We start from the raw sequence: 25691 nt of genomic DNA, 5'->3' as shown, positions 1-25691 counted from the left end.
TTCTCACTTTTCCTTCTGTGATCTCCTCCAGTTACAATGCTCTCAGTTATATATATTATAATAGCATTAGAATGAATATCCTCTAGCAATCTTTGCAGATTTTGAGTGAGAAAGCCTTTACTTCTGTCATAATGCAGCTACCTTTATTGACACTTGGTTTAACATTTTTAGACTTGTTCCTAAATGATGAGTACCTGCTAAGTTACCAAAGGACATGAGTCATCCTCCTTGAATAAAATAGTATCAGTTTATTCAAAGACCTTTTTGCTGCTCTGCTCAACTTTATCACCATCAAAAATGACAGATTTGAAATTTCTGATTGTACCTTCAAGAAATAGCAGGTAAGATTTTGTATGAGTTTCGGAAGAGAATCATAGAATCATGGAATCCTTAAGGTTGGAAGGGTCCTTTAGAGATCATCTAGTCCAACCTCCCTGCACATTCAGGATCACCTAGCATGTGGTACAGGGCTGCATCCAAGTGGGTTTTGAAGATCTCCAGAGAAGGAGACTTCACAACCTCTCTTGGCAGCCTGTTCCAGTGCGCTCTTACCCTCACTGTCAAGAAAATTTTCCTTAAGTTCCTGTAGAACTTTTAATTCTCAGGATATATTGTCTTAGGTAATCCAGCAAGTAATGGCTTATGATTCCGGTGAGACTTTTTTAATAAAAGCAAGCATAACCAAGGAGAATATTGACATGTTAAAAGCAAAGGAAAGCGTTCTCATCTTCTCACCCCCTATCACCACCACGTATTCTTTGTTTCTCTAAAGGCACAATTATTTTCCATATACCTGTTGTGAGAATTCTTTTAATCTACATAAGGATTTATCCATCGCTCTCAGAACTTAACTTGAGTACAATCATAGCTTTCTCTAAGTCTGGAAGGTGAACGAAGCATCCTCTACTATCACAAAAAGTAATAAGCAACTGTGGGAGCTCAAAGGTTTCATAGGAACACCATGTACTTTAGATATCGATGATGATATCAGATAATGGATAGCAATTAAATCAAGCCATCTGACTGTCTCTTCAATATGTAGCTTGCAATGCACTCACCAGCAGTGGAGGTGAAAATATATTTTTACAATATCCAGAATATCAAAGCATAATAAACTATGAGTCACAGACTCCTGTACAGAAAGTTGTTTATAATGTCTTCGTGTTTATTTTTCCAATATCATCTTGATTCTTTGTTCCTGTATCCAAGACTGCTCGCCTTGACAATCAATATTATGACTGCAACGTATGTATTAAATGTGGTCTTTCATCACTGACTTTGCTACTTTACTACCATGGTCATAACAAGGTTTTACAAGTGTGCCTTTATTAAGGGTCTTGATTCATTTAATGGTCAAAATTTCCATTTAGTTTAGCTGAAGCATTTTGCATAAGTGGAAGATGTGATGTTACATATTTTTGTTGTTGTTGTTTCATAGTAATATGCAAAATGTGGAAAGCCAGTCATATTTCACTGGAATTTGGCATCTGCTCAACTGCTTGCTCTTCTCAGAGCTTTTTTGGAAAGTTTGCAGCACCATAATGACAGCTTTCCAAACACAGATGTCCTCCTGGTACAACCTATAATTTTTTATGAAAGATGTATCAATGTCAGGAATTTGAACAAAGTACTGGAATGAGTTGAACATTCTTGTTATGAATATGTATTCAGAATATCTGCAGTATGTATAGTGGAAATAGGCGGAAGAGACTGCAGTGACTGAAGGTATAGACTTTGATATGAAATGCCCAAATGTCTCCATGTAGTTTAGGGTAAATTGGTTCCTTTGTTAAGGTTAAATTGGTTCCTTTGTTAATGGGATGTATATTTTAATTTTCTTGTAGTGAGTTCTACTATATAAACCTATACCATGAACCCTGAATCTCAAGAACACATTTAGGTAATCAGGAGTTTGGTCAGGGAAGGTATTTAAGAGTTGAGTGGTCTGAAGTAGCTATTAAATATTTTTATAAAGTCCCATTAGTTGCCTCTTGCTCACATTTCACCTCTTTCTCAGCTAAGCTATCAGGAAATTAATGTCTCAAGTATAGATTTCCCCCTTCTGAAGACAGCTGTCTTTGTTGAAGTAACTCCTCCTTAGTGTCATACTTTTTTCATAAGGAAAAGTTAAGGGATTAATGTGCAAGGTGATAAACTCTCAGCTGCTTGTGATAGAGAGGGAAAGTGTTTCAATGTTTTTACTTGTGGGCTGTCATTTGCATACGCATGCAAATTATGTACATGGATGTAAGAATATAATGCTGAATGTTTATTATATGCAATTTATGTACGTTCAGGCATGTAAGTGAAGAGGAAACTCTCCTCTAATAACTTAGGCTAACATTTCAAATTGCGTAGGCTAACATTTCAGATTGCTTTTTAATGCTAACAGTCTGTTTTGTATTGTTCTATTTCTGTTCATATCTAGTTAAGACCAGAGTACCATGCCTCAAATACATCTAGCAATTTTAATAAAATCAGGAGAAATATAGCATTTCAATAAATATTGTAGCAATCTTTTGCACCAGCTGTGCAGCCTTGATATAAATGCTGCAGTTGTTTTGACTAGAACTAATTTCACGTAACTTCCATCTATCCATAATTATAATAGAAGTTTGGTTTTGATTTATTTTCAGGTCATGCAGATATATACACCCACACCACTAATGACACGTCATTCAGATTGAGAATAGTTACGTTAAAGTGAGAATGTTCTGTCAGAAATAACACAAAGCCATAAATGTCAGTTATAAAGTTTTTTGCCCTCGCCCTCTCCCTCTCCCCTTTGTCATGCTATGACCATTCAATATTGTGATACTGGAGTTCTTCCCCCCATTTTTTTTTCAATTTATGACAAAATCACTTGCGTAGTGTATGTGTGTGGCCCAGCCAGGATCATGCCTTGGATCATGACTTTTTCCAAACCTCAGCTACTGCTCTTGGGGGAAAAATGTAAACATACAACCAATTTTACCCTGGTTTCTTTATTTAGCTCAGTGAATGTCGTACTTCTTGTTATAAGGCTTCAGTGTAACAAACTCTTTATTCAAAAGAAGTAGGAGGCAAGAAAATAGATTCTTCTAGACATGAGTTGTAAGTAATTAACACTTGTGCTCATTTTATTTACTTTCATTACCTTTTAGTCTTCAGAAAGAGACAGGGAAAAAAACATCTACTGTGTTAAACTAGAAGTATATGGAATCATTTTGGAGTAATACTTCTTATCAAGAAAATGCCAGGATTGTGAGTAGTGTAATCATCTACAATTTTCTGAGACTATCCTTACTAAAATTTAATGGAATTTAAATGGAATTCAAGACCAGATGACTTAGCTTGTTTGGCACAGTGTGATTGATAGGTATTTTTCCTTGAAATGGCCTGGCTTCCACTAGCATTATCCTGGGCTTTTTTATTTGTCTAGATGACAGTTTTGGATTGTACTGTTTTTTTCCTATGCCATTACAGGTTATGAGGAAACAGAGCAGAGTTTCCATAAGCTGGGGCACAGAGGATCAAGACCTTTTGCCTTATTTGGACTGGTGTTAAAATTCACCTGCCAACGATTTCCCACTCAGACTTTTTTTTTAATATGTATATTTGTCATGAGCTGTTAACACCGTTGGCCATAAGGGATGATCTAATTGCAACCTTTAAGTGTACTTAGGTGGGTTGGCAGTTAACAGAAAATATATCTAATTGCTCAACAGATTATTGTCAGTTTTCCCTGCCTAAACATGGATACCTCAAAGTGTTTTCCAGTATAAAGCATGAAATATATCAGTATAGGTCTAAGTGTCTACACCAGTAGACTGATTTTTTTTTTTTTTTAGAAAGCAGAAGTCTGTGCCAAAGAGGAGTGCCATTTCCTTCTTTTTCAGACAGACTTATTTCTGCAGGTTCTTCCAAACTGAATCATTATATATTTAACATTTTATTCAGGCAAAATGATCTACATCTCATTCACGAAGTTATTGTCTGTTATGTTGCCTGGAGAAAAGGCCCATATATATATATTTAAGAATATATGCTGACTATATGCAGAAATGAGGCTTGGTCTTCACACTCAGTGAATAATCCTAAACCATCTAAGCAAAATATGCTGCTGTAGATTCATCTTTATTAAAGACATTTAATTGTCTTTGCTAGTTGTTGGTACTCTGGAGAAGTCACGGAGTCCATAATGGTTTGTAGGGAGCTTTGTGTTGATGGGAATGTAGAGACAGCTGCAAGTTTGCTCTGTGAAGTAATTCCAACATCTTCCTGACTGGGATGGGGGAGAAGACCTAAGAATCTGGTGCTGCTGCCAATACTTAAAAAAAAAAAAAATTCTTACAGTTTTTACATTTGTTAATAACAAATGTCATCAGCTGTGATTCTATCAGCTCTTGGCACTATCAGCCAAAACCAGTATGTGGCACAGAAGGGAAGAAAACTGCCGTGACTGGGCTAGGTAATTGGGAAAGGGCAGAGTAACAGCAAGATGACAACTGGAGCCCATAATTCCTTCCCATTGCCTGCTGGGTCTTCTCTCATGCATTGGCCAGATGGTCCTTAAAGATCCACTCAAGCACAAACCTCCAAATTACTATTTCTGCTGCTGTTTTAACTGCACTTACTTGATTTGTGTAAGTTAAAGATAGTTAAAGACTATGCAATTTTCTAATTTTCTCCTTAATACCTAAATTGCCATCCAAGTTCTTCCCCAAGCTCTGCCTCTAGCTGGCACTTTTTTTTCTCTACTTTCACTTGTCCTGCTTTTGGCTCTTCCTGATGGCTTTCTCAGGCCATGGTGAATTTTAATATTAATAAGTAAAACTCTTTGACTTTGCAGTACTTATATTCTAGAAAGTAAGTATAGCCCCTTGATTGACTGCAGTTTTAAATACAAAGTTCCCTTTTTGTCTTTGTTTTGTTTGTTTTTTCTTTCTCCAATAATGTCAAAAGATCAATTGAAACATATTCATGATCAAAGCAGCATGTAGATATCAGGTTAAAACAAAGAATAAAAGCTAATCTAAAATATTGGTCGGGTGATGTTGTGATGATACGTGATTGTCATTGTGAACACAGGCATGAAAACAAAATGCAAGTTACTTAAAAATTGAAGTTCACCAGGAATTCAATTTACTCAAAAAGCATTATGAGTTAAGTAGCTTTCCTGAATTAATAATAAGGAAAGTCAGCTGATGTTCGTTTTCAAGATTCTAGCTTTAACTCTATTAATAAATTTTCATGTTACCTTCTTCTACAGCTATATCAACCTTTCCACTTCCTTGCTTTGTGTGTGTCAAAAAATAATTGATGCAAAAAATTATAACCATAAGCAATGTGTTTGTGAATTATAGTATAAATATGAAAGTGCTCACTTCTTTACTGTGTATCACGCTTTGCAGAGTATGCAGCATAAAAGTCTTCCCAGGTCAAAATTTAACAAATATAGAACCTATTTTACAGAGAATTTTTTTACTATTTAAGTGACTATCTGTCTAGGTAGACTTTTCAAGTTGAGATGGTAAGGACTCTAAAGTTTTTCTTAATGTTAAAATTGTAGTCTCGTTCTGCTGTGTGTTGGCAGCTTTGCATTTCTTATATGCAAGATAAAACTTCTTGTACCTAGAAGTCAAAATGTCTTATCACCTTCTCAAGGATTTTTGGTGTTATGTAATGCAAGTTGAAAACTAAATTTGACTTTTTAAGGGGCTGAGAACTTTGCTAGGCAGAACACTCATCAAAGCATTCACTGAGATGAAGTGGTTTTGACACAGCAAATTTTTGGAACAAATTGGCAGAAATGACCAGCAAAGTGCAAGAATCTTTATGTATGATTTGCAATCAATTTGACTTTGAAATTCATACATATCTTACGTTGGACTAAACATTGGGGTTGAAACCTTGCCCTACTGAGGACAGCCACATTTCAGTGGGACCAAGATTTCACCTCATGCATGTTTTATTTGTAGTAAAATGGAAAGTCATAAATAAGGTGACTCATGCCGTTGATGCATCTGTACTTTGGTCGACTCGAGACCCGCGTGAGCTGTAATATACTGGGGCTGGCCAGTCTGAAAAAACAACAGTGATGTTATTGAGCACCAGTCATTCCCTATGAATTGCAAATTGTCAAATGACGGACTCTGACTCTGTGAGAATTTATGGCAGTTGTCTCCTAGGCTGCTCCTCTAAAGGCATTTCCTCAGCGTTCACATCATGAAGAGCCTTCAGACAATTCAATAGTAAATCTCTGTGGACGCTGAACTGAGAGCAGTGTCGTGGCCTCGAGCACTGTGCCAAGAGCAGATGAGTTTATTAATGCTAGTGAAATATTCTCTATCTGTACGACAACTGATCCCCTGGATTGCCACTAAGTGCGAAATGAAACACCTCTTTGCCAAATATGAGAAACTGTGTACGTGCCAGGACAGCAACTAACCTGTTTATGCCTCCCATGCCAGCTACTTTGCATACGTTAGGTGGGAATGAGAAGTTTATTAAGTGTAAAGTGCACAGCACAATGAATAAGCAAACTAACAGGCTCTTCTGTTGCTGACCTAATTATTTTATTCACTCATTGATTAAAACATTTTTTCCTGAGGCAAAAATGGCTGTGAAGCTGATTTTGAAAATTACAAATAGGAAAAGAATTAAAACAAATGGATTGTTTTTTAACATCCGACCTTAACCATCTTAGAAAAATCTGTTTTCATAAACTACAAATGATGTAATGTTTCTGGCATTACTATTTAAAATAAAGCCATTGCTTTTACTTAAGACAAAGGTTAAAATTGCATTGCATTTCACACTTTTCATGTATAACAGTAATACAGTATGTAAAAGTGATAATTAATTGCTCCTCTTATTATGTCTCTCTAGAGATCTGAAGAATAACTTAATTAGCACAATTGAGCCTGGGGCTTTTCATGGACTTGCAGAACTGAAGCGCCTGTAAGTATTAATTCTATTTGAATTATCCTGAAAATTGCTTTTGTATCAACATTTCTCTCCTTTAGGAGCTCAAATATGCCACCAAGCAATAATAACATAAGGATACTGACTACAGAATAGAAAAACCATGCCCTGTACTTTCCGAACGTACAGGATCTTTTGCTTTTGTTTTATTTCTTTCTGGGCGGAAAGTTATTACTACATTTAAAATTATCTATTTGTCTCTAAATATCCTATAAAAAACATCTAGAAGACTTTAATGTATCTATGGTTAATAACCTAGCAGTCAATATATTCCTACAGAAATTAAGCGGAATATAACCTTAGTGGTTTCCTACATGAAAACAGCGTTTTATGTTATAATATACTAAGCTTTTTAGCTTTGTTAGTTCTCCTTTTATCATGGGCTTGATCTATGAATAAATAATAATTACTTAAGAAGAAAAGTAACACACTGAAGAATTTGTCTACTGTTCTCTATTAGATTCACTGATAGATTCACTAACAATTAGTCTCTTTTCTTTAAAGAATGACTTTCTAAAGAAACAAGACTTAGGCAATTTTCTGTCTGTTGGTCACCCTTGCATGGTGCTCTTTGGAGCAGTGGTCAGTGGGCATCACACTGCGTGGGCTTCCTCCTCCCATTTTGCAGGTTGCAACGTTTTCTAACACCAGCCAGATGCTTTTTGGGTGTATTTGAGTAGCAAACCCATGAGATGGTAAGGATGAGGTTGGAGAAGCAAACTCATTTTTTAATGCTGCTATAAAGGTAAGATTGAAAGTGCTCTCATCACCATCCCTGCAAGCGAGATGCTGAGCAGCGCAGTGTCCACGCGCTCCAATAACACAACCCTGACCTCTGCTGGGAAAACGCGGCAGCCCGTGGAGCCTGCGGAGCCGCCGGGATGAGCCCGAGCGGATAAACCCACGAGTCGTGGGCAAAACGGGGCAAGCAAAGGCTAGCCAAGCATGAATGGCAATGCTGAGATTTATTGTGCTAGGCTTCAAAAAAAAACATATCGTTACTGCAAACACGTATTGCTGGGAGCAATCTGGAGACGATGGATAGATTAGTTATTAGATTAATTATTAGATTGTCACACGTTTGGTATCAAGTGCTGTAGCTTCATAGCAAACAAGACAAGCTCTATCCTCCCTCCGGCTTCTGGGGTAGCAGAACAGCAACTAGTGTAAACTCACGCTGAACACTGCGTACAGCAGTTACATAAGAACATCCTTCACATTTGCTCCCTCTTTTTCTTTACTGTTAACGTGGTGTGGGCAACTGCAGAGATGTGGATGTGGTGGGTCTGGTGTCTAAACTGCACACTGTCAGCATCAACATAGGAATGGGATGGAGAACTGATTGTGATCATTTGTATTGGAATGGCAAGCCAAATTACTTCAAGGGTTTACTCAACATGTGTGAAGCTGATGAAACATGAAAATTTATGAAACATTGATGTTATAGCTGTAGTTTATTCGGCCGAGGAGGATTTTGTTCTCCCTACCATCAATTTTCCAATTGTAAGGTAAACATTTTAATCCTGATAAGAACCACCAGCTTTGTGCATTAGGAATTGAATTATATGTATTTACCGTGTTGGGAGATTCAGCAAGGTTGAATTATATTTATATACCATGCTGGAAGGTTCAGCAAGCTGTCTTTTCTGCTTACTAACATTTCTTCAGGAAACATCTTTTATAAGAAAGAGATTTCAGATGCTTTCATACCTCTTAGTATGAAAATAATACTCATTAAAATATACTTTAAGAAAATGCCTTTTTATAGCCTTTTGCTTTGTTAAAAAATGCAGCTTTACCATGTGTCACATTTTGAAAACTATGCTCTGGTTTTGGTGAGTTTAGATGAAATTTACTTTTGCTGGCCAAAGTACACCCCGCACAGTGAAGAACTGCCTAGTAAATACAGAAGTGAAGCATTATCCCATGAAGAATCAAGGATTCCTGTTACAATTTACCTCTTCTTTTGGGGAGGCAGGGAGAAAAATTATGTTCGTCTTAAAGCAACATTTTTAGTTTTTATAGAACAATGTTGCTTTCATCAGAAAAACGTAAAGATTAATTGTTAATATTAAATTATTGCACAATATTGCAATATTGTTATCCAGCCTCTTTTCTTCTGCTGTTGTCTACTTAATATTCCCGAGCGTTTAGGAAGTACTTCTCATGTTGTATTTCATTGTTCAGTTGTGCAACAGCATCCTTTGTCTGATTAAAAAAAAAAAAAAAAAAAGCCACTTCGTAGTGGATTCTAAATATACTGCCTTCATTTTCTAGTTAATTTGATATGTCTCCATAAAAGCTGGATTACTTCTGTGCTGTTGTGCAACAATAGAAAAAATAGGGATTATGAAATATAATATTGTATTTACTAAAACATTTACTAAAATTATTACTAACGGAAAATATATATATTTGAAAACCAACACTTTTATGGTTATATAGTCACATAAAACCCTTACACTGATGCAATTATATAAAAACTATTCTTGGTAAGAAAGAAAACTGGAGTCAAAGTTGGAAACCAAACGTTTGAAAGTTAAACATCAGTTCAGAATTCCCCCTTGGGCAGTAAAAGTGGAAGTACCACAACATAATTCTTCATACCTATATCTGTTTCCTTTCTAAAAGACCCCTAAGCATTACATTGTATATATGAATTACTGCACTATAAACATCCATTCACCTTTCTGCAGGCAAGTTTGGAACTTAATGTCTCATGTTAGCTGTGGTCTGAGATAGCCACAGAAAGCTCTTCAAAAAGCTTGCCAAGTGTTTCTCAAGACTGACCTTTCTTACTGACTAAATAATTAATTGCCCCCTTGTTTCTCTAATTTCTTCACCAGGAAAGAATGCTGCCTATGTGATGAGGCAGTAGTAAATAGGGAAAATGCATCTTTGCTGGATATCACATACAACGAATTACAAATTATGTATTACTTTCTATGGTTTAGTGCTGTCGTGTATCAGGAGAAAAATATAGGGAATGTGGAAAGTGTAATGTCGTACAGCTGCTAGTAACTCCGTAAAGACAGTCTTTTGGATTAAAGACCATTTCAACTTTATTTTATACCTCTCCACATATATAATCACATTTTAATGCATTTAGTGTGAAATCCAGTCTAGCATATTTGATTGCAGAATATTGCTCAATAGAGTTAATAAAAAGTTGTGAAATCTACTTAATTTGGATATATTATACTACCAAAAAGAGTTTATTTTTTTCCTTTGTCTTTGGCTCTTTAACGGTTAAAATTAGAGAGACTGCATATGATTAGATGACAGTATATTTGACTGTGCATACAAATAGATTGAATTAATGTTTTTGTTTGTTTGTTTCAGAGATCTGTCGAATAACAGGATTGGTTGCCTAACGCCAGAAATGTTTGTTGGACTTAACAATCTTCACAAATTGTGAGTGTAAATCATTCTTGTTTTGTAAAGGAAAAATACAAACTATCACACAGATTACCTGAGAACAGTTGGTAACAGACTTTCATAATTAATAAATATGCCTTTGACTATAATCAATTGGCATCTTACAGCTGCTTTTATTTGTAATCGCATATCTATCAGAACTGCAAAAGAAATACCATTTTCACATTGAAAAGATGTTTAATATTGAACAAGGGGTTTCAGTTTCTAAGTTTTGGAAACAACTGAACGTTGAGAGCACAAATGATAATTCATAAAGTCAAGTCTCATACTGGTTAAAACAAATGATTTATGCTTTCTATACAGTATAGAAGAATTGGAATTTATAAATTAGTTTACTAAAGTGTATCACAGAAATATTTAAAGAGACACTAAGTATATAATGTATCAAGTCAATTCAGATTTAGAATCTCAGGGTAGTAGTTCCAGTTGCTTCAAAAATACTAATTTTAGCCTGTGCATTTAAGATGCTGTATTTTACACATTTTTTGTCACGATATTTTGTGATTCCTTTGTTTCCCACATGCAGCTGCACTGGAATGTGAAATAGGGAGCAACATAATCAACTTACATATCCATAAGCATGGTAGAGAGCTTGTCAGATCAATAGATTACTAAGGCTATTATAAAAGGAGAACCCAGCAAAGATAAGACTCTGATAGTGTAATGAGGTTGTTCAGTTTTAGAGAGAATCTGATGACCTGGAAAGAGGGATAAAACGTGTTGTGGCAGAGTTTGCTAATGATACTAAGTTAATCAGAGTGTTAGAGATAAGGGCAGATTATGAAGAAGGACAGAAGTAATGTACAAGACTCTGTGACTGTATGGAAATGTGGCAGATGGATTTCATGCAGTTAAATATTAAGCGATGCAAAGCAGAAAAAATTACCTGTTCTAAGGTAGCCATTCAAACAGAGAATTTTGAGACTAAAATAGATAATTCTTGAAAATGGCTGCTGAGTGTTCAGTATCATTTTCAGACTGCTCATCTCAAAAAGGTTATGAGAACTAGAAAAGATTGAAAGACAAAAAAAATGCACAAATTCTTGGACAACATACAGAAGTACTAGGAAACAGCAAGTTGGCTGAGACTTTACTGTCTGGGAAAGGGACAATTCATGGAAATGGAAGTATGACAGAAAGCGGTAAAACTGCATAACAGAGAGATGAACAGCAGTCAGGTTTTTTTGTTGTCTCTCATGATGCAGAAACTAGAGAATATTGATAGGATCTTCTGTATGGCAGATGCAATGCACAAAAGGAAGTATTTTTAAACAAAAGACAAAGTAAAGCTGTGGAAATCCTTTGTACAGGATGCTGTTAACAAGATTTTGCATAAGTTCAAGAGGGTAATGGATAAGTTTATAAAAGTAAACTGCCTTGAGGGTTGCTGAATTCATAGAAGCTATGTCTGGTTCAGGAAATTCTGGGCCTCAAATAGTTGGAGACTGAAAGAGTAAACAGAGGAAACAACATTTTTTTATACACTTCTAAATGTATCTAATGACTTAAACAGCTTAAATGGACATTTGGTCAGACCCAGGAAAGCATTCTGTTTTTATCCACGTCTGCTTTCATTCCTGAATGAGAAAAAAGTTCCTATATTGCCTTGTAATACATGGTGAATCTCATGCTTCATTTCTATCCTCCTCCTGCTCTATCCTTGGAAAAACAGGGAAATCTTTCTAGAAAAATCTGTTTGGATGACACTAGGTAAAACACTGAAAATCAGCACACTTCTCATTAATGAGAATTCTGTGCCAGATCTTCACCGAGTTGCACAAGAACGGGTGGTGGAGAAACCCTGGATAGAAAATCAATGAGCAATGTCAGGATACTCTCTTTTTTTTTTTTTTTTTTTTTAAAAAAAAAAAATTAGGATGCCAAATTGGAGAAGCCCAATTTGTCTTTTGAAGGTTGCTGTGATTTTGTTTTTGGTTTTTAACAATGCATGGTAAACATGGTTATAACTAGATCAGACGTATGCCTGCTTATTCTAGTTACCTATCCTGGTGTCAGTTAATCTCTGAACATGAAAATCTGGGGAGAATCTCACCAGGTCCTTACATGTTAACATTAATACTGTATTGGCCTATCTCACGTGGAAAGCTCTATTCTTGTACAGTCCAGTTAAATATTTACCTTGCCTTTATGTCAAGGCTAGCTTTCACGTGTAAGTAGCTATACACCCTGGACTTTCTATATTTCTTTTCTTCTGAGGCCCTAGTTTATAGTAGAAATTGGAATTAGACCTTCCTTAACTATAATTCTCAAGTGACATTCTTGTTACAACTTTCACTTTGAATAATACTATTTAATGGAATTGCTGGGACTCTGGTCTTCAAGAACACTCAGTTCTTCTTGTGCGATAGTTTTCATAATATTCACCATTTGTTTGTTTTGTCATTACAAGATTTCATTTCCACATGCTTACATTTCTGTGCCAGAATCATTATTGCAAGCATTAAATACAATCACTTTCTGCAGAATACCAGTAACATCTCAGCCTGCCTCACTTTTAGTGTGTCCAGTATATTACACTGTCTTAAAAGAAATGTGCTTATCCCCAGGTTCTCCACACTGTTATGGATGTTGTTATGTCCATGTGTCAGTGGAAAAAATGATGATTCTGGTAATTGTAGACCTGTTAGGCTGACCTCACTTGTGTTTGAGGCAGTTACTAAAAGAGCTTGGGGAGAAAGAAAAATAGAAAAAATGTTGGGAAATTGTAAATGGGAAAAAAATCAATAAATTGTTATTGAAGATGCCTCATGTAAGTATATGAAAAGATTGCTAATTTTCCAGACAGGGAAAATTATTTATTGATTTTAGTATACATCTAACATGATGCTGCATAAGCAGGAAAATATCATCAAAATTCATACTAGTATTTTCATGTGGTGGGGATTAGCACAGCAGACCTCCAGTTTCTTGGGTATTTTCCAGATCTCAGTAGTTCTGCACATCTGTATTGCTGTAGGAATTCTGGGTTTAGTCAATATTACTAGATTCACCTTCAATATTACTAGATTCACTATTTCCCATGATGGTTCTCTGACTGTCCCCAGGCCCCTTATCCAGGCTTAGCTGAGCAGTTTCAGTTTGGCTTCTTTTAGTCTTGAGATTTTTTTTTTTCCATTACTGTATGCTTTTTTACCACAAATATCTATAATTAAATTATAATCTGTATTTAACAGACAAAAATTCTAATCATGAGTTACATTCAGTAGCTACATTTTCCTCACTTTTTGCTTCTGAGCCATCTTTGTTTTTGAAGTGCCTTTTGCACGTTTTATTGTATGTTCTAAGTTTAACCTGATTTTTGGTAATTCTCATTGTTCATCTATGCTTTCTGGCTTTGGAGATGGGACTTTTTGCTAGTATTTTCCATTTTATTATGTACTCTGTGTTTGATTCATCTTTTAATCTTAGATTTTAATCTTTAAATACAGTTACTGCTTTATTTAGTCTTTCCTTTTTTTTTTTTTTTTTAATTGTCTTTCTACTATTGGCTTAATGAAATCAGGGTATCCTACACTGAAGTTCATGGACATACCTAGTTACTGGATTATTACTATATATTTTTTTGTTATTATTCCAAAGCATGCTTGGAAATCAGAAGGTCCAGTGATTATTTTATGAAGAAATACAACTGCAGTCGCATTCAAGAGTAACTGTTTCCTACCATTCATATGATTATTTACTCTTTAACCTATATCTCAGAAATCTCATGTAATGACACATTTGTGTTCATAATTACTGGGGTAGGGTATCTCAATTTTGCCTGTTGTGGAAGAAGTGGTGGTTGTTCAGTGACTGCAGACTGATGCCACCTGGTTGTTTTCTAACACTTTCTAGGTGTCTTACCCCTTGGAAGCTCATACACAAAATGTCCTACAATCAAACCTTTAACAACATATTTAAAAGACAATAATTCACATTTCCATTGCAGCTGACACCTCTGAATTTTGAGTAGTTTATTAGTAGTTTCAACAGTAAGAAAGAGCAATTCTCTGAGAGGGCTGTGGGGCAGCCTTTGGCATAACATCACTGTAGGTAACTGTAGTAAGGGAAAGATGGCAAGGTCTTTAGCTAGTAGTGGGTTTTAAAGCCATCAAATAAACTTTATATTACTGAAGCAGTAGTGTGGAGAATACATGTGCTTTGATTAATGCAGATGTTCATTTTGGGAAAGATGCAGAGCTCTCCTGCATTACCTTAGTGAGATGAAGTACAAAAGGATCTTTGCAGGCTGCTATCAAAGCCAGTAGGGAGAGCCGTGAGTCCACTGGAAACAGAACAGAACATAAATCTTAATGCAGCTTCTGTGAGGTGCAGAGATGAGGTTTTCCCTACCCTGTTTACAAACACAAATATCAGATAACCAAAAAAAAAAAATAAAATTGATCTTGGCCTTATGAAATGTAAGTCTGATTCAGTTTTTAAGATGTTTGGTGCAAGATGAGCTCTGATTTTTAATCAAATGATGTAATGCTTATCCCTTACACAGTAGGATGAGGGAATGTCTAAATGCTTCTTGGAAATGAAGGGCAGGAAGTGCCTGAGTTTTCAGGGATGCTTCAAAGGCCCTTCACAGAGGTTAAGTAAGGGCTGGCTGCTTTTGAGCACTCTGTTACAGAATGGAAAAAATGGTTTGCATTAAAAATAATAATCACTAATAATATTCCTTAGCATTGATTTCAAAGCATGCACATATATGGACTCCACAAAAAAAATCTAAACCTCTAATTATGCCTGTAGAAAACACATTTTTCACTCAATTTGCAATTATAGCTTACATATCTGTTTATGCTTAATTTAAATATCTGGAAATGGGAAACAGTGGGGCGGGCTATACTCAAGCTCCTTTTGGTTAGCCTGCCAAATTTTTAGCTCTTCACCTTCTGAGATGCTGCAGCCCTAAGCCTGTTTCAGCAGGCAGTTACTGCTGAATCTTCCTTCTGCAAGTCTGCGACAGGCCTTCCTCCTCACTTGCAACTGTTTGATTAAAGCACATCTGATTTATACTTCACCCTGCCTCTGAATCATCAACAGCAGTTAGCTTTATGATAATATTATGCTGTAAATTCCCTGGTGACTTTGTTGCTGTCATTGAACAACGAATCATATTGTACAGTGCCAGAGGTAAAGCACAAAGCGAGTGATGTAGTGAGTCAAATTGACCCTGCTTTAGCAACCCCAAGGAAATATCAGGTGGAACCCACTCTCTCTGTACTTCGCTTATTGTTTTTTTGCCCTTCCTATCCCCAGCTTTTCCCACAGGAGGTGAATGTGTCACCATTACCTTCAGCTTTTGCTTTTTAATGCTGCTCATAACAGTGGAATGTACTTCATACCCTCCTGCTTTCACTGGTGTTCTCCCTCAAAACTGTCCTTTATGACACGCAACTCTCTTTGACTGTTTCACGCTATCTGTCATTTATATTAAAGCTTTTGGCAAAAGTGTTCTGTTTATTTCTGTGAAAGCGTAAGACTATCTAGTATATAAAAAATAAGTCTAAGACCTTGGCCATTAGAGTAAAATGTTTTACTTGTGATATAACGGAGAGCACACATTTCTGTTAATGGAATTAGCTAATGGCATAGTAAGTGCTATCAAACTTGGAGTGCATTAATTTGTTAGATTTGAAATGTTTGCAAACTAGGTGACATGGTTTTAGAACAAATGTCCTTTTAAATCAAGCTAGGCTGGCTTTTCAAGATACCTGAATGCTGGAATTTGACAACACTTCAGGTTGGATGTGTTGTCATACAGGATGTGATTGGCAGGTGAATAACATAACCAGGCATTTAAACTTAAAAATACAATGATATAATTTTTTATTACAGTTTTACTTGCTGCTAATATTAATGCACATTCATGTATATATAGAGGAGTATAACTTGATTGAAATGTAAAGATATAAAATATTTGCTATCATGTTTCAGTTTAGAAAGATAAACCTGCCCTGACAGTCAGTAGCTCTCCAAAAGAGGTGGGACAACCCTATTTCTTTGGCAAAATGGGCTAGGGGAAGAGGAAAAAATGAGATGGTATAGTTTTGTATCTTCCTCTGGGTCTCCAATCTATGTGTATAGCCAGTCTTTTATATTGTAATTATGCATTTCTTGGAGATAGGAATGTGGTTTTTTTCTGAGTAATACAGCACGATGAACATGGTCTTAGTTTGCTAATTAGCAGTAGTTATTATGGAAACTTCAAAACACCTCTTAGGCAGAAGAATGTGAAGGAATATGAAAAAAAACCTTGCTGCCTTTGTGCTGGCTTGAGCTCTTGGGAGCTCAATTCCTCTAACGTTGATAAAACCTCTAAAGAGGTAGGTATTTCTTTGTCACAATGGAAAAGAAGCAAAAATTTCTAAGTGCAACATAAACCAGGAATTTTTAGTTTAACACTGCCACATCAGCTGTGCAGATGACCCGCAAGTTTCCTTAGTTCCTAATATATTGACCAGGGATAAAGCATCCTTTGGGCCAAACAGTATTACCAGTCTTCAAGCTGGGTGTTCTATGTAGTTTACAATGAGATTCTGGGATACTTATTTAAGGGAAAATTTGAGATTTGCATCAAACTGCAGGATTAGCAAGCTTGCTGGTACAGCAATGCAGTTATGTATTGCTATGCAAATTTATGCTATGTAAAATTAAACTGCAAATATTGAGCTTAAAACATTTGGTAATCAAGAGCAAAGATAGTAAACTACTTAGAATGGAAATGTTCTTAAGAATTTAAGATTGGGAAAAATAAGTTTTTGTCAAGTCCTTTGTAATAAATTTGATTTGTGTAGTTACTTTGAAAACTTGTTATTTGAAGGAATTGCTTGAATTCTTCCCATGATCATTAAATTAAGACATGACTTTGGTTTCTATATCCTGATGATATAGAAGGAACGTTCTGCAGTTGCTGTAAAAATATAACAGAGGTCTAGCTGTCTAGTCATTTGAATATTTCAATTTAAATTCTAGAGTATATTATTATTGCTAAATGTGTACAGATATTCCTATTTATTAAATTGACTAAACTGTATGCATACATGCTGTGAAAATAAAAGTAGTAGAAGTATATGATTCGATTTTAATGTTTTTGTCATTTGTGAAAAACTAATATATAAATATATAAATTCAAGTGTTTTTATTGTTATTAAAAATGCATAATTGTTTAAGCAGCATTGAGAAACTTGTACTCTACAGCAACTTTATTTTATTTGTCACAGCTGACTAATTTTTTTTATTTATTTTAGAAATTTATCAGGAAATATTTTTTCAAGTCTCATGAATGGACTTTTTTCTGAGTTGCTAGCTCTGAAAGCACTGTAAGTATGCCTTAGTTTCTAAAATCGCAAATGTTTAAAAAGAACCTTGGAATAAACAGGGCAGAGCTTGATAGGATTTTGAATAAGATTATTTCTGTTTATATACTACTAATTTAAAAGAAATTATTTTTCTAATCTGTGACTTTTATTCTTTTAAGTATTTCATTTCATCTTGCATTTTTATGTTTTGGCAACCATAATCTTAATCAGTCACAAATGGATTTTGCAAGCAAATGTGTACATCTTAGAATTATAAAGCACTTATTTGTTGCATAATGCACATGAAATATTAGTATTTTGCTAGATTAACCATTAGCATGTTCACCTAAGACTGCACTCCAAGAGTCTTTGTGGGCACCTATCTTGGGACAGAGTGGGAGAAGGCTTGGCCTTCAATTAGAGTAACAGTTTCCACTTCTCTATTTTGCATATCGGAGATTTAAAAATGTAATTAAAAATAAAAATTTAAAAATGTGGTCTCAGAAATACAAAGGAGTTTCTAATAAGCAAAAAGATGTTGTGGTTTGACTTTCTATAGAAGCATTTACTTAATTTCAATTTATTAGTAAATTTCAATTATTAGTAAATAATTAGTAAATAAATTGAAATTTTTCTGTAAGCAAAAACTGTATTTTAGCGTAGTATCTTGGAACTCATCAGCAGTGGTAGACTGTGTGCTACTTATTTCTCCCACGGTATCTTATAATTAGTTATATTTCTGTCTGTAATTAGTTGTCTTTAAACTGCTTGAATCTTACATAAGAAAATGTGTTTATCAGGAAAGCCCGTGTACCAATTGTGATCTTTGTTTGTCTTTCTAGGCATTTCAATACTGATTCACTCATTTGTGACTGCAATCTGAAATGGGTCTTGCAATGGGCCAGAAATGCTTCCGTTCGAATAGCAGAGGAGACCGTTTGTGCTTACCCCAGTGCTTTGCAAGGCCTCTCCTTCCGTAACCTGAAAGACGACCAGCTGGTTTGTGGTGAGCTAGGCTTTCATTCAACATTACAGGTGGAAGTGAATTGTCAGAGAAAAGCGTTAAGAGAAATGATGCCAAACAAAATGTATTAATAAGTCTGTCTTACAAGCCCAAGAAATCTAGGTAGGCTGCACGGAGAATATATTTGGTTGAAAGAGGAGAAAAGGCAGCTATCTAGTTTGCTATACAACAGAATATATCTATTGCACTGCTGTCCTGTCTGTATAATGTGTAATTATGATCTGAAGTATTTATCCATGATGGTAGCTCTGTGATGCATACTATGTGAAACCATGCAGTTCTAGAGGGATATAGAGAAAGTTCCTTTTAAGATATATGTCCGAGAGTGTGACCTAAATGTCTAATTGCATTATTTTGTTTCTCTTTTTTATAAATCTGTATATACGACATACCACTGTGTCTTGGGATGAATAGAATTTTTATAGTGGGCTTTGGTTAGGCAATTGCTTTCTTTGAAAATCTATAAATGAAATAGCTTTTTTTGAGAAATGAATGATCCAGTGACTGAATTTGTAAGAAGACTCAGATACCTATCTGGAGAGAAATGAATAAGCTCTTTTTTGGGAGAGAAGGGAGCGAAATTTTCAGTAGCTGGCATGCGTAAACTTTTGAAAATCTCTCCATTATATTGAGAGCAATACCTCTCAATTACCAGGTCACCATTTTATAGAGACCTAGTACTGCCACCTTCAGAGATATCCATTTTCCAGTAGGACAGATGAGAAAAGTTCTCTTTCTTAAATTGCTGGAGAATTCACAAGAATCACTTAAGGACTACAAAGTGATATTTCTAGGTTGTCAGTGAATATGAGCAATATCTGCAAATTTAAGAGAGGAAATGCAACTGCAATTTCTCGGAACGTCATACTTTAATTCATAGAAGTGCTCCTTACAGCACCTCTGATGCAGCATTGATAATATCTATCTTGCTCTATCTGTATATAATGTCCACAGAACACTTGACAAGGTTTGCAATGACTTACAGTAACTTGACACTGCTTTTAATATCCGCAGAGAGCTTCACAATGATTATATTTGCTGTGTGCTCCCCCAGCCCTGTGATGTCTGCCAGGTGCCTCATGCTGTTTGTAATATCTGTTGTCTAGCTCATGGTGCCCACAAGATTTTGTGATTCTGTTTTTCAGTAACTGGATTTGAATTTACTTTTATTAAAAGGGTGTCTGGCAGCAAGAAAGTAGCAACTACTAAGAATTTTTGAGTGATGTGTTCTTGAAATACACATGGACGTAATCAAATTAAACAAATCTTAAAATATAAAGTGGTAGTTTAAACATCAAAAACACCTGAATATGACAGGTGCCTTATAGAGGCTAGGAGCAGTCAGGAGGTATCACAAAATTAGGAAATAAGGGAGGGAGAAAAATGAAAGCAGAAGAGAAATGGCAGGGAAGTTAGAGAATGGATTGAAAAGTCAAAGTATGTGAAAAGAGATGAAGAGGAAAATAGTCAGTCAAAGAGTTGAATTGCTATAGCAGACAGTTTGCCATGAACTTTTTAGAGTTATTCTTTATTTTGATACAGTCAAAATTCATCCTGGAAATTTCTACCTGGCAAATCTTTCTCATGGATCTAGCATTGAAAACAGTTGGAAACCTGCTTTGGGGATTTGCATAAAAATTAATTTAAGTAACTGAATAGTTCTGGACTTCACAAGAACCTGCTTGCCTATTTCATCAACCGCTTATAAGAGCTGCTTAAATCTTCCTTACTGTAAATCTCCAATTCTCAGAAATGTTAAGCTACAAAGCAATTTCAGACAACGTTGGAAATAAGGCTGAAAAGTAGTTTGATTAAAAAACTGGTATTGCAGTCTTATGCCTTAATTACGAAGGACTTCAGAGAGTTCTTCCTAGCAGTGTGGATAGAATACCCTTATGAAAAGTGGTTGTGAAATTGGAATCATGCAGTGCCTTGTTACTGTTTCGCCATGACTCCAGCACTGACTCTCTCAAATTACGGGAGGAAAATTGCATTTCCCTGAACATGGTCCTATAGATTCCACTTGAGGTCTAAGAGCAGTCTGAGATTTTCTCTTGCATATGTCAGCACCAGAGAGAGATTTTCCTGGACAACTGCTTCACTCAGTAAAGAATCATATGAATTTTTCTCTTAATAGGATTACAAATGATTGCTCTTAACATTGAGATTGTTATTTATGTTGATGGATGACATATTAGATTTAGTTCCTCATTCTCAAACCAATGTTAATGCTATTGAGCTAACTGCACTAAGTAATAAAAGTCCATTTGTTCTGCAAATTACAATTGGCCACTAACTCTAATGAAGCCTTTTGCTGCTGAGAAATGTTGACTCATCAAAACAGATGATGTTTGTGGGAAAGAGTTGACTTCCCTTTGTCTCCCAATTAGATCTGATTTAAAGTTTAGAAAATAACTGACGTAGAATATATCAATAAACTTTGAGTTAAAGGATTAGCCTCAAAGTGATGTAAATATTTACTGAGTTATTCTATAAAACTGATGCTGTCTTGTTCTAAGTACAAAATTTGGTCTCTTGCCAAAATTGTTATAGTATTCTTAGACTTTGATATAATTTCTTTCCACTTTGTGACAAAGAATTCTTAATTCTCATACAGGTCTTCTACAAATTAAAGTTATTCCTTTTTGCATATAGATTTTCTCTATAGATAGTGTTAATAATTAATTCTAACAGTGCTATCTCTATGAATATTTTATTCAGAAGTAAGAAAACAGGAAATATTGTTAAGAAATATAATTTCTAGACTTGTCTTAAAGTCTTTTGGTTGTACCCTGCTGGTCAGATTTTTGGCTGTAGTCCCTTACTTGATCTAGTAAGTAAGCAGTAAGTGTAAAATCTAGTAAGTAAGATCTTACAGGTCTTACAAGTCTTATAAGACTTTTGTCCTGAATCTTGAACACGAGAGTTGAGCCATCCTTGACCAGAGAACCTTTAAGAGATTTTATCACTTTTTCTTTGTAAGGAAGGTTGTGATTGTGAGGAGTCCTTGAACTCTCAATTCTCCTTTCTCTCTCTCTTGCCCAAAGAATGGACAATTGATGTTAACACATGAAACTCAAGTCCCCGAACATTTAATATGTTTATTGGAGAAAGAGGCATCTCTTCAATACATGAAGTAAACTACTTTTTTTTTTTTTTTTTTCCCTGAGGAATGTGTATATAACTGTTTGTTGCATTGTACTGGATGTGAGTTAGATGTTGAACTGCTTTAACATAGGATTGTAGGGTAACATTTGAGAGAAGATTACAGAGAGAAGACAATACAGCTTTATCTGTTCTCTTATACCATGCACATCTCTGAAAAAACTGTAACAGGGTAGTGATTTTAACCAACAAGGGAAAAAGGAGCCACTTAGCAGAGCTGGTGTTAATACGTGTCATTCTTTATATCCTCCTCAGTCAAATTATTTCCAGAGCAGAGAAACAAAAATAAGCTCAAATGTTAGATCCATTCTGTTTTCAACTGCAATCTCAGTGAAAATATAGCCGAAATAGAACTTGCCAAGCACAGAAGGATGGCAGTTAAAATACTGCAGAATGACTCACTCCTTTATTGCCATGGCTGAGATGGGACCTATGTTTCTGGAGTGTCTTATCTACCTTAATGGTAGGTAGGGTGGCATTTCACAGATCCGGGACATCTATTTCAGAAGCTCAGAGTATCCAGCAACTGTTATTGAACTCTACTGGTGCTTTGGGTGCTCCATGTTTATGAAAATCAACCGTATTGTGCTTCACCTGGCTCCGGAGGGGCTGCTAAAGAAGGTTATTTTGACAGTATGTATTATGACAAAATGTGTATTTTGTTTACGGTAGTACACCCTTTGGTTGCGATGAATATCATTGTAACTGTTTACATCAAACCTGTAAAGAGAAGTTGTTTGAGTTGTTTATATTCATATCTTTAATAGCCAACGGGGACTTCGACTACTAATAGCAGAGAATGAGTATACAAAATGCAGAATTGCAGTCTTATCTGTGTAAGATCTGTATGGTTACATTTCCAGCATGCCTTAGAGTACTGTCTACAGAGAAAAGTGTTAACACTGAAGAAGAGTAAAAATCCATCTTACTGAAAATAGAGGTGAGAAACAGTGGAAAAGAATATCTACAAGTTATGAGCGAGTCTCCAAAAGTGTTTGAATTATTACTTAGTCTCTGAATCGTGTAAGCTGCTCTAGTTCTAAGTATCAGTTCCTAAGTGAAAATAGCATGTTGTATCTCATAAAATAATATTGAAATGCACTTTTTGGACATAATGGATTTAGGAGAGACACTCCTACGGGAAGGATACTACTCAAAGGGATAGATCTTTGCTGACTTCTGTATTACAGAATACAATTCATTTAATGTTTCATAGCAAACATAAATAAAATATTGGGGGGTTGGGTATATTTGTTAGCAAATTGTTTGTACTTATCCAGCAGCTTGTCTCTTGTAGTTTGCCTCTCTTCTCTGAGCATCACAAAGATTTATCCTCTAAAGAGGAAAGTCATGTGAGAAGCAAATGCTTTCTGCTCTTATACTCTGTGCTTGCATTGAAGCTGACTCAAAACAAAAAGAAAAGCACCTTACATCCTTTATCTATTCCTTTGACATTTGTTTTTAAAGAATTCTTGAGAATTTTAAAACTTGTTTTTTTTACCTAGAAAGGTATGAAGTTGTTCCATCCTTACCTCTTATCACAAATTCTACTGTATTTCTCATTCTTGACTATCAGCAGCTTATTAAGACACATTTCTCTTGGGTCATATTTAGGTGCATAGCCCTTTTTCGCATGAAATGCTTTTGGCAGTCTTACCTAAAATACTATGAAAAACTGAAGATTCATGACATTTTACATCATTTACCACTAGGCAGAAAAAAAAAAAAACAAAAAGAACATTTTTCCTTTTTAAATTTAAATATACTTCCTTTTTTGATATAGATCCTTTCCTTGAAATATTTTCTTAAAATAGAAGATGGCGCTGGCTCTGCACTTAAAATGCCAAAAATAGAAAAAGAAATAGATTGATACTGGGAAATTTTATCTTTGAAAGGAGTCTTTTTCAGCATTTAATATTAATCTTGAAATCCACAGAATGCATTCAGCATCATTCCTTTTCAGCCTTTCTAAAAAGAATGTTAAAGAATTTATGCCAGGGATGTTGGCTGGGGAATGGGATTTGTTTTTTTTTTTCCATTTTGTGACAAAAATGAATTATCTACATTGTCACTCAAGTCTTAAAGCACTAATTGTATTCATCAGCGCATAGGTTTGTCTTCAGAAGATTTTCTTTCTACGTTAAATATATCGCAACAGCAAAAACTGGCTCAGTTAACAAGGTACATTTTTTTCATCATTAATTTCTGTCACTGTGTGAAAAACATTTTAAACCCATTTGTTATTTACTTAAACATAAGGACGGGCTTGAGACTATAGTTCCAGACATTTCCTTCTTCATTTACAAGTCATTCTTACTGCATTAACACAGTGTAAATATTGGACTATGTGTTTTTTCAGTATGTAGTAACGAACTAAACTCAACCCCTGAGATACAAAGAATGATGAATTAATTAGCCAGATTTAGAGTCCAATCCTGCAGTTTCTTGGCAGCCTCCAGATCGCCCGCCGCATTTATGCAGAGCATCATTGTCTTCGAGAATATGCAGGATCAAGACTTCAGCTCCAATTCTACAGGGAGTGCCTAATCATATGAATAGGTCTAATTATATTTAAATAGGAATTTGCACATTAGTAACCTTTCACAGGATTAGGTTTTGCAAGATATGAATAGTGATACAATTAGCTATAGTTAAATCCTCTTGCAGTTGTTTCTGTTTTACATTGTTAGCAATTCAGGAATTTTTTAATAATAAAATATGGATGGACTACCGGACTGTATATAAATCAAATAATGTAACAGTATATTTTGAATCTTTCAAAGATAGATGTGGTAAATTCATTTTCTGCCAGACCTAAATGGCCCATTTTACATACTACTGAATGTCTTTCAGTAGATGGCCATTTGCGAGTATGAAAGCAATAATGCTAAACCACCTTTGGCTCCATACTCCAGTTATCTCATCCAAATGTGACCACTCTCAATCTGAAGAAAGGAATATTGTGTACTGAATTTAATATATTTATACATTATTATTTGATTTCTTTAGTGGTAATTTCAGAACACTAGTGGAAGATTGGGGGCAAGAAATTAATAACATTTAAATCTTTTAAATATAAAATAATAGCAATATTAAAATAGTCATTTGAGAAATTTAAAGGAAAAGGGGTTTTATTGCATGTTTTCTTGCATCTGTGCTCACAGATGAAAATATAATTAAATGGAATTTTTAATCCTTGATCTGGTTTAGGTCCTGGAAATGCACCCATTTGGTTTTCTTCCCACAGCTTATTCTTAAATGACACCAGCACTTTCAGTTCTGTTCTGCCTGATTTTTCTATATTTTATTTTCCTATTTGCTCCAAAAAGCATGCAAAGTAACTAAAGGAAAATTTAGCTAAGAAGATGTAGGGAGGAGAAGATCAGCGAAAAGAAACTGCTTTAATCTTCAAAGCTTCTGCTCCCAGAGCCTTGGCTCTATATGTCCAAAATGTACTTGCTCGTGAGCAAAGGAATGGGAAGCACAACCAGCCCTGACTGGAGTATCCAGGAAAATATATTCTTTAATTTTAACACTCTAACATGTACATTAAAAAGTGTTAGTAAAATATTACAGTAGTTATTCCTAGATAAAATTATTTAAGCTTCTTTGCCAAGCCTGTATTAATATTGCCCAGTAAGCAGTACTTCCTCCACAGTGTTGCAATTAGTCTTAATTGTTTTGTTGGGAAAATTCCCAATAAAGTCTTCACTCTTCCATCCTGCACTCCAATTAAGTAGATTATACTGTAGTGATATCTCATGTTTTTATGGCAACTTTTATCATAC

The 25691-nt window shown here is 35.2% G+C and overlaps 1 protein-coding gene across 1 annotated transcript in view; it reads left to right on the top strand.

The window, feature by feature from the left end:
- The window catches only part of LOC112957041 (adhesion G protein-coupled receptor A3-like), a 237258-nt gene that overhangs the window by 75588 nt on the left and 135979 nt on the right, over nt 1–25691 (top strand). The window contains exons 3-6 of the mRNA XM_026050563.1: nt 6871–6942; nt 10309–10380; nt 17664–17735; nt 18557–18720. Coding sequence (XP_025906348.1) covers nt 6871–6942; nt 10309–10380; nt 17664–17735; nt 18557–18720 — 380 coding nt within the window. The remainder of the gene's footprint in view (nt 1–6870; nt 6943–10308; nt 10381–17663; nt 17736–18556; nt 18721–25691) is intronic.

This window comes from Nothoprocta perdicaria, unplaced genomic scaffold, assembly GCF_003342845.1.
Source record: "Nothoprocta perdicaria isolate Ctin4 unplaced genomic scaffold, notPer1 scaffold_7, whole genome shotgun sequence".
NCBI classification, from domain to species: domain Eukaryota; kingdom Metazoa; phylum Chordata; class Aves; order Tinamiformes; family Tinamidae; genus Nothoprocta; species Nothoprocta perdicaria.
This window is presented reverse-complemented; position numbering and strand designations above follow the sequence as displayed.